The 10,616-nt window shown below is 45.4% G+C and overlaps 1 protein-coding gene across 11 annotated transcripts in view; it reads right to left on the reverse strand.

Annotated features, from left to right (window-relative positions):
* The window catches only part of RHOBTB3 (Rho related BTB domain containing 3), a 134,669-nt gene that overhangs the window by 53,133 nt on the left and 70,920 nt on the right, over positions 1–10,616 (reverse strand). For 3 of the 11 annotated variants that reach the window (XM_075932113.1, XM_075932112.1, XM_006118668.4), the window contains exons 2-3: positions 9,622–9,881; positions 834–1,059 (exon numbers count right to left, since the gene is read on the reverse strand). In XM_075932113.1, the coding sequence (XP_075788228.1) occupies positions 834–1,059; positions 9,622–9,650 (255 nt within the window). In that variant the 5' untranslated portion in view covers positions 9,651–9,881. The other 8 variants (XM_014571319.3, XM_014571317.3, XM_014571316.3 and 5 more) reach the window with 6 other exon arrangements.

The following is a 10,616-nucleotide window of genomic DNA, read 5'->3' on the forward strand; positions in this document are numbered from 1 at the left end:
CATCCTAATTTTGTGAAACCTTTCTTTATATATAGGTTTTATTTTACTGTTTAGCAAAACTCTTAAAGACAGCTTGATTTTCAAGTTTCACTTCTTTTTTCCCCCCCTCTCTCTTTTGGATTATTTTCATGCAGTTTTCATTGAAAAACAGAACTGAAAAAAAAAAATATTACTCCTGTTCCTCCAAGAGACTGTCAGTACAGTAAAACTCCAGTTGTCCGGCATCCAGTGCTCTGGCACTCCTGCTAGTCCCGCATCATCTTGAACCCCGAAATGCTCCAGGCAGCCGGACAATTGGAACTGCTCTGCCCTGGGCTTACCCAAGTCAGCCGCTGGTTAGTTTCAGCAGTGACTGACTTGGGGACCCCCAGGGTAGAGCAGCTGGGGTGCTGTCGGGTTGGTCCCGTAGCACCTCCCCTCGGCTGCTCTGCCCTGGGCTTCCCCAAGTCAGCCGCTGGTCAGTTTCAACAGTGGCTGACTTGGGGAAGTCTGGGGCAGAGCAGCTGGGGTGTTGCCGGGTTGGTCCTGAAGCGCTGCCCCCCCCCCCCCCCCCGTTCCCTCCACTCCACCCCAGACCCCTCATAGCCCACCCTTCCGATAATCCGGCATATTTAATAATCCAGAACCCTGGGTCCTAAAGGTGCCAGATTATTGGAAGTTTACTGTATTTGTTTTTATGTTGTATTTTAACATTAGAAGTATCTTTTTAATTAATATTTTGATTGGTTAAAATATTGATAAAAGGTTAAGTATCAAAAAAACCTGCATTTGGACTGACTTAGGAGTTGGCTACAATGCTAAATGCAGACCAAAGTTTCAGATTACTTGCTTACCCAAAGGGGACAATCATGTACCACCAATCTGACGTTTCCAAACACACAGGCTTGATATTCAATAAACACAGGGTTTCCAACATGGTTGGCAGAGTTCAGCAGCAAACTACTTTCAGTCTCTGAAATGAGAGCACTTCTACCAAGATAGGTCCAGATCAGACTTGATTGTTGATCGGCTTCAGAAAATGCATCTCTCTCATTTCCAAAGGCTACAACGTGAACAGACCTAAAAAACAACAACAACAACAACAAAAGAAGTTCTATTAGCAAAGACTGGGGGAGGGGAGAGCTAAAGATATCCTTTCATACCAGAACAGGAATATTAATCCTTCTCTAGCCTCTTCTTTCACCAGACTAACACCCCAGGAATCAACAGTGAGTTACATACATTATCTCAAATCCAATAATAATATAAGGAGAGGAAAGTGGAATGGAGTCCTGTAAAAGCTACTTACATTGTAAGTCGCCAGCTTGATTGGCTTTTTATTTGTCCCTTTCCATATGTAGTTTCACAGATGTAACCTCAATGATTTTGTCACATATTCAGTGACTTTGGTCTGTTTTCCATAACCTCCTGTTCAGTCCTTCAGGCCCAGCAAGTCAATGATTGTAAATGCACATGACAGCAGCAACACAAGCCCTTGCTATTAATCTGCTGCTATTGCAGGTGAATTCAGCACATATACTCAGTAGCAAGCAGCCCCAGGCTCAGCCACTGCCTCCTGACATCAACCCTATAAGCATAAATTCATACAATGGAGAGACTTGATGTTTTTGCAGAACCGAGATAACATGGCCAGCTCAGCAAAGACAGACAAAGGCACTTGAGCAACAGCAGCATTCGACTGCACTGAAGGGGGATGGTTACACAGTGTACTTCTGCTGGGCAAAACATTAACATAAATATATGAGCTCATAGCCAACCAATCTGTTTGAAGACAGCTTGTGCTAAACTATGAAGATCCTACACAAATAACAGAAGAGCAAATGAGGGCAGCCCCCATTGAGGAAAGGCTGCCAAAAGAAAACAAGAATAAAAAGTTGAATCTTTCTACTTCAGCAATTAAAACCTTTTACTTATATAAGCATTTATTTCTAAGAGCAGGCTGATAGCTACAGAAACAGCTAAGTGTGTTTCAGTGCTAACATGCTGTTTAACCCCCATTTTCGAGGGGCTAAGGTTTTGGTTAAAAATAAAGAGAAATAATACTTCACCTATGGTAAAGAAGCATTTTTTCCAAAACAGATTTCATCTAAAATTAAATGGATTCTACTATATAGAACTGCACATATGTTCTAAACATGGTGGGGTGTTGCAGCGTGCGTGCATGTGTCACAGACCGAACAATGTGGTAAGTATAAAAGTTCCTATAGGAGCAAATTCTCTTCTTGGTTATGCTACTATAAATCCAAAGAAAAGACAGTAAAGTATATTGAATCATTCACTCAAAATGATCAATGGAATCATTAACAAAAAAATTTCCATTGCAGAATCTGGATTATTTTTTAAAAACTTAGGCAAAAATACTACAACAACAGCAAACTGTATATGAGATATTAAATATAAACATCAGTATACAAGTTTTATACTGGTCAACTGTGAAAATCCATACTAGTAGGCTGAATTATTATTTATTGTTATTATTCTAAGTTTCACTGTTTTACCCTCTGCTCTGAAGTCAGTGAGTGCCTTGCCAATGATTTCCAGATGCAGGACGACACCCAAAATATTTAACATATATTATAACAATGAAATAAATTCTAAAAACCTTCATCCTATTTTAACAGCTTTTATAAACTATAATTATAGACTTGTTTGAGAAAAATACTAGACTGCTATACACTTCCTCTCTCTTTTGACCCACTTTCCAATTCCCCCCACTGCATTTCAATTAACTTTTGCTTAGGAAGCTGAAAGATCATGGATGTAGAGTTTGATTGAAGTTTTGTTGACTTCTCTTGGCAGTTCTTTCAAGAGGCACAAACTAAAAGAAAGTAGTCACCAATTTCTTATTTGGCCCTCAAATAGAGGTTGCCAATGTCATCCAAGACATGGTCCATTAGTAGGGACTGACACTGGAATGTTTCCTGTAATTGTGCATTAGAAACATGACCTGTAAATAATCAAAAACTCTGAAAATGGCTGATTGCAAGAATAACCTTGAGGAGGGATAACTTTAATGTCTTGTTTGTTTTGGGCAGTGAAAAGCTTCTCTCTATTCTGATTAAACAGTACAGCTCAATCACTTTATGAATACTGGATCCTGGGTTTGAGCAGAGAGAGCGCTCAATCTAGAACAGAATGACCAGAAGGAACTTCCATTGCCCACTCCCCTCTCACCCAGAGAGTAGAGAATATAAGCAAAATATATTACATTTTGTTTCTATCATCTTTTTCATAGTGGTAATTACACATTGGGGTGCCTCCTCTGAGGGGGCCTTCCTTGTGCAAGCAGAGCTGAGGGATTCCCTTACAACTTCAAGGCAACAACACTGCTAAGATCTGAAGAGAGCTACTTAAAAAACATTGCTACAGAGCCATGGTGTGCAACGTGCTAGCCACACGTGGCTATTTAGTCAGTTGAGTATGGCTAGTTGGCTTGAACAATGTGGCTATTTGGCCAGTTAATTATAGCTAGTTCACTATAGCAGTAGCCACTATAAAACTGTCTGGATAACCATGGCTAGAGACACTCAGGGCTTCAGATACATCCCTAATCTCATACAGACATTTGGGGATTAATTGACTATGATAAGCCTTGGGGGGGATTAGAGGTGCAAGTTCCAGCACCAAATGAAACAATATAGTGGAAAATGTTTAACAGAATCTTTTGTGAGTTTCTCTCTCTAATCCCATTACATGGGATTCTGGTGGGGGCTAGCCAATGATGTGTCACAAAAGCTCATCGAAATTTTAAATTGTAAACAGTAGTCACACGTCCTGGCTGTTTAGGTTTCCTCAAACACATAGTTGTGATCTCCTAATTATATTAGCCATTAAAATAATAACTTTTTAGTAACATGTGAAATCAAACAGTGGTTTTGTATGACCAGTTTATGTGTGAAACAGACTGGATCATAGACAGGCTCATACACGGGGGAGGGGGATGCACAAAGAGTGCAAATGCACCCCTCTATTATTCTTATGGGACCCATTCCGGCTGGCCAGCCAAAAGCTGGGGCAGCAAGGGGAAGGCTGGGGCTGATTCCCACCCTACCCCACCCAGGAGCAAGGCCAGAGGCAGAACTAGGCCACCATGGCAGGAGCAGGGCAGCAACCAGCCCCTCCCACAACTCAGAGGGGTTTCCACAACCACCGCCTGGCCAAATAGGAGATGATTCTGCCCCCGCCACGCTCTAATTGGGCACTGCTGAGCATCCCACAGGCATCAAGCAAACTAAAATCTATTTCACTACTACTAGTTCATACGTAGTCTTAACTGAAAAACTTTGAAAACCAAGACTAGAATATTTTGAAATATTGTTTTTCACTTCTGATATTACAGCAAGATCCCAAAAGGTAATTTCTATAAAACCTTTATTACTGTATACATTTTTAGTATAATATTTTACCAGTCACTGTTTGCACTCAAATTTTTCATTAACCTCTTTTATGCACACTCATAATGATTATTTTGAACTCCTTTATATTTAAAAAAAATTGCAGTCCACATTTACAAAAGAGCAATCCCCCCTGAAATTCCTGCGTATGGACCTGATAGAAGTCCCCCTGAGGTTGTTACCCCATGTGCTAATCAAGCCACTGATCTCACTCTCTGGGGCTCCCCATCACATTGTCGTGCTGGGCCAAAAGCTGTGGTCTCCTTCAGTCAAGGCACAGTTTCAGTTACACCTTCCAGCAGAGCATCACAGACACTGAACCAGCTCAGTTATGGAACATCTCAGTTCTTGGGCCATTCGCAGCACCCAGGAACGCAATCCCCAAAAGGACCCAACCTCCAAATAAATCCATCTTACTCTGCATAAAAGTTTCACACAAAAAAAGCTTTTCATAAAGCATGGCAGGTGTCAGGGCCAGACAAAGGCATGGGCGAGCCGGGCAGCTGCCCAGGGCGCCAACTGATGAGGGGCGCCTGATGGCATCTGTAAGGGGCGCACAGCGTCCCTTACAGCTGCCATCAGGCGCCGCACACCCAGCTCCAGCAGCCCCGGCCCTGCGGCACCAGCCAGCAGCACCCTTCCCCCCACGGCCAACGGGCCCTGCACAGCCCGGCGCGCGCACCACCAGCGCTGGCCGGGCCGGGCTGGGCAGCGCATGCACTGCGCTCTGGGGGCAGGCCCATGCTCCCTGGGGGGGGCAGGCCCGCGCATTCGGGGGGCGGGCCCTCGCATGTGCCCGGGCCTAGAGCACCAAAAGGGCTCAGGCCGGCCCTGGCAGGTGTGACAACACACATGCATTTTAATACTCTAATTTAAGGGGAAAAAACTCACTACATACCAGACAAAGCCTTTGAGTAAAGAACTTGGCTGGAGCGTTATAGAATGTTTTCTTTCACATCCTTACCAAGTGTATAGGCCTAACAGAGTCTGCCCTGTGGGCTGGTTTAAGGATACACTCTCTTCACATTTTTTGGGATCTTTACCTGGAAAGCTGTAACATTCCCCTTCCACTCCCACTGAAAAATGGCAAGAAGTTCAATGAAGAAGGCTGTTACCAGGCTTCCACTAAGCTAAACAGTAAGTCAGCTATATCCCAAGCTAAAAATCTCAGCTTGCCTGTCACTAAATTCCACCACAACTAACCACCTACTTATCATTTGATAATATTTTTTCCTATTTTTTTTCCTTCTCTTTCCCTGCTATTTATTTGTATCCTGGATCCCTTATTCTACTTATCTGAAAAAGCGGGTTGTGTCCACGAACGTTCATGATACCATCTACATTTTTTGTTAGTCTCTAAGGTGCTGTAGAACTATTCATTGTTTTTTAAAGTTTTTTTCAGTTACAGTCTATCATGGCTACCCCTCTAAGACCCCTACTCATCTTACATGTACAGGTTGAATCTCTCTTTTCCGACAACATTCATGGTCTGGCAGACCCACAGATATTGCTGGACAAGAGAACTGGGTGACTACAGGGTTGGCTGCAGCAGCCCCGGCGGCTTCAGGGTACCAGAGCCATGGCAATCGCAATGCCCTAAGCCCTGGCGGCTCTGAAGCCAGGAAGCTGCGGCAACCCTGAGATAATGGAGTCTAGCAGCCCTGGAGAGCAGAGCCCCAGCTGCCTCAGAGCCACAGCAGCTGTGCACTCCAGAGCCGTAGCAGTGTTGGTGCCAGAGAGTCACATCAGTCTCAGTGTCCTTGGGCCTGCAGAGCTATGGTGGCCGTGGGACAGCGGAGTCCCAGCGGTCCCTGGGTATTGGAGTCGTGGCACCTCTGTGGTGAGCAGAACCTGATGGCCCTATGGCAGTGAGATGAAGCAGTTGGGACAGGCCAGCGGAGCTGGGAGCCATCACGTCATGGGAGCTCCACTAAGTCTGCTGATTGACCCCGGGAGAGCCCCGAGTCCCATAGGCAAAAGGATGGAATTGACCTTCCTGGTCTGGCAAACTCCCTCATTCAGGACCTGTCAAGTCCACAGGGTGCCAGACCACAGAGGTCCAACCTGTATTTTTCTCCTTCTTATAGGGTGATAAATTAGCTCCCCCGCCCCCTTTCTGTAATTTAGCTGACCATTTGCTAGAAACTTCAGCATGAAATATAGAGCAGAAAACTGCTCAAGACTTCCATGTAAAGCAAAATACAAGCCCTTCATGACTATACACATACACACACAGATACACAGTTTGAACTTTGCAAAACACAGATGCTGATTTGATCCTTGCATCTCATATACTAAATCTAAACTTTGTCTATCAATTATCAGATATTATTAACTACCTACTGGGTTTTAATTTTTCATTTCAAGACACAGAAATATTGCACTACCGTGCAAACTGATAGGAACCACATAATTAAGTGCTGCATCTCAGGCTCAAAGTTTTTAGCAGGATGTGGAAGAGTCCTCACAGAAAAGGTCTGAGGAAAAATTTAGATTTTTTTAAATAGATGTACAGGGCTTGACAAATCGCTGTTTCTACTTGCCCGTGGCGAGTAGATTTCAGCAGGTCGCCCCATTCACCGGTGGTGCATGCGAAATGAGGGTCTTGCACATGAGCAGTGCAGGGCTGGCGAGTAGATTTTGTCGCCGTTTGTCAAGCCCTGTAGATGTAGATATATTCTTTATGTCATGTGCAGTAAATTAAACAAAATTTGCTTTTACCATATTGAATTGCCACAAAAAGTCCTGAAGTCTGTTGTAAAAATTCCATATTATAATTGAAGACTTATTTAGCATCAGATCCAGCCTAATGTTAGAAATGTCACATGCCCTGTAAAATCACCAAGAACATACGAATTTAAAAACCAGTAACTTTCAAGACAGATGCACTATGCACAGGGTAAGTCCATTTTACACAAACTACATCCTCTACTCTGATGAATGAGCAGCTATCATAGCAAGGGAAGTACAGGAAGCCCCCGACTTGCGACTGCCCGAGTTCCGACCCCCCCACACTTACCACCATTTGTGTAAGTGCGGAAGGGGCAGAAAACCCCCGACGTACATCCTCAGCACGCATTTATGATGGCAAACGGCACCTACTGTAAATGAGGGTTCAAGTTACAATGCCCCTGACTTGCGACACTTCCCCCAGAACTGATAGTATCGCAAGTCAGGGGCCTCCTGTACACTACATTAATAAAATAAATTAGAGATGCAAAACATATCCCTCAAAGTGCAAGGTTGTTCTCACCATGTAGACAGAATAATCCTGTTGTCTGTACAACACCATTGTTCTCTGAGGTCTCACGGAAGGGATGGAAAAATGAACATTAAATGAACCTTCTGAGCGATTACATTCATCAATATATCACATAAAACATCTGAATTATTTTTAGAATTTAAGGAAAAATATGCATAATCAAATTTGGTATTTATTACAAACTTTTTAAAAAAGAAACCTCCCAAGTTTTTGTACTAGCAATCTGACATTTCAAAAGCATTTATGTCCATGTATTGTGAATGTTTTTGAAAATAATGTTTGTAATCGCAGGTGGTGTCACACACTATTCAGGACAAAACATTTCATTCCTTCATACTAAAAAGGTAATCACTATGTATAATTTTAATCAATTTCAAATGTGTTGTATCATAGCATTCAGGTCCTTTTGTACTACACATTGTTCTACTGAAAGATGGGGAACATTTTTTGGTTCAGGGGCAACTGACCCACTGACCCTTGACTGATTTTTCTCTCACTAGTGAGAAGCAAATATAAAAAAAACCTTACTAATGTGGCCTGCAACTGAGAAGTAGAAAGACACACCCCACATTCCCCTTTCATACCTGACCCTATGGGGCCCAGGCTAGTCGATTCTGTGTGAGGGCTGAAGAGGCAGCACAGGCTCCCCTATGCTGGAGGAGAGGCCTAAGCCTCAGGGGCCTGATCCAGGCAAGCCAGGAACCGCATCTTGCCTCTGGACCAACCCGGCAGCACCCCAGCTGCTCTGCCCCGGGCTTCCTGGAATCAGCCGCTGATCAGTTTCAACAGCGGCTGAATCTGGACGCCTGGGACAGAGCAGCTGGGGCGCTGCAGGAACCAACCCGGCAGCACCCCAGCTACTCTGCCCCAGGTGTCCCCAAGTCAGCCGCTGCTGAAACTGATCAGCGGCTGATTTCAGGAAGCCCGAGGCAGCGCTGGTCAGTTTCAGCAGAGGCTTAATCAGGATGCCTGGGGCAGAGCAGCTGGGGATGCCTGCGGGCAGCAGGACCGCGGCACGTATCAGCGGTCCCGCCACCCGTGTCCTCTGCGGCAAGAAAAGCCGCTCCGCATCTCCCTGGTCTGCTTGGGGGGGGGGGGGGGGGCGCGCTAGCTCCGCATCTCCCTGGTCTGCTGGGGGGAAGCGCCTCCCGCGCCGCTGGAGGCAGCAACAGTGGGGGAGGCACCCTGCACTAGCTGCGCCCCCCCCCGTTTGTAATTAGGGGTCCGACTTAAGTCGGACTGACGTAACCCGGGGACTGCCTGTATTCAGTCTAGTAACAGAACCAAAACAATAAATCAAATTATTTAACTGGGTTTTGCAGCTAGAGGACTTGAGTATGGCAAAAAACAAGGAACACTGCAACCAGCAGACACTTGTTTACAGCTGTCCAAGGAAAGCAAAATTGTAGACCACTGAGCCGGTTTTTGGAAGGAAACAATGACACCTGATACTACTAATATTTAAATAGATCATAATTTTTCCAAAAATTATTTCTTCTGCTGTATTCACTGGAAATCTGTCAAACAAAAAGATTAACAGGGATGGACATTCTTGATTGCTGATATGGGGAAAATATTTTGTTTTGATGGATAAAAGGAAAAGTGCTGCTGAACCATCCATGAAGAATTCATTTTCCTGGAGGTGCTGATGTTACCTTTGGTCTTTCAGATTCTAAACTTCATGTATTGCAGGAAGATAGAGATTGGTGCACTTGGTTAGCGTTTGATTCAAAAGGAATTCAGAAGTCCTGACAGTTCACCTACTTATCTGATTCCGAATTCTTTATGAACACAGAGCTTCCTCTGAAGTCAATGGGAGTTGTGGATGCACAAGGAATGAAATAGCAAGACAGGTTAAGATTCTCCTAAACATTTAATGCTAGGAGAAAGAATTTCAGATTACACATTTATAGTTTATTATTAAACACGGTTCTTTTTTCTTAATGAAACAAAATAAAAGCTTACATCAGGCTTGGTTTTATGGAGTTTGCCATCAGGAATGTTCTTCAGTCGTAAAATGTGTCATAACAAGTGGCAGCCTTTCCTCACTTCAGTCAGTACTGACATAAATGTCCCCAACTGCAAATCAATATTTTCAACACAATGGCTGGAGAACTGAAATAGCATCATGAGCGCTGTAAACCAGGAATCATCTCCATGCAGGTCAATGAAATCCCACAAATGCAAAGCCAAACATAGTAGCTCAGGTCAGGTGTGCCTCCCACCTTTATTAAACAACAAAAAACACACAGAGATTTAGTGCGAGGTGAAAACAGCCCTACTTCAACCTAACAAAATAATAGCCTATTAAACGCTAGAACAACAGCAGTACCAGAGTCAGAAACTCCTCACAAGGCAGTACCCAAATTCAAGGGGCCAGGAGTCCTCGCAGCCTAGGGAAGGACACAGCTCTGAGCGGGAAGCCGGGACACGCTGAAAACACGAGTCGGCCTCTTGGGCGATGGCCCGTTCACCCCACCTAACAGCCTGCAGCCAGGGGTTCAGCAGCCAGAGCGCACGCAAGGAACCAGAAGCCTTTGCCCGAAGCTTCGGGGGCAAGCGCGGCGAAGCAGCCCCAGGGGCTTCGCCAAAGCGACGCGAAGCGGCCAACATTAAATCCGGGCGGAGCCTTGAAGCCTCTGAGTTCGCCCGCCCCTGCGGGAGGCGCCCCAAGCCCGGCGGCTGAGCGAGCAGAGCCCAGGCACCCGGCTGCAGCTCTCCCGCGCCCCCCGCTGTACCTGCGTGGTCCCAACGCACCGCCGCGAGGCAGTGGCCGCAGAGGGCCGGGCCGGGCCGTCCCGCTCGGCTCCCGTTCTGCCGAAGAAAGCGCCCAGGGCCGGTCCCACGCAAGCCCTGCCCCTCCTCGCGCGCGGACACCACGCTCCCTTCTAGGGCTTTCCCCGACCCGCGTCGCGCGCTTTCCCTCCCTTTGTTCTGGCTGTTCAGGTTACTGGCCACCG

Source organism: Pelodiscus sinensis, chromosome 6, assembly GCF_049634645.1.
Source record: "Pelodiscus sinensis isolate JC-2024 chromosome 6, ASM4963464v1, whole genome shotgun sequence".
Lineage (NCBI taxonomy): Eukaryota > Metazoa > Chordata > Testudines > Trionychidae > Pelodiscus > Pelodiscus sinensis.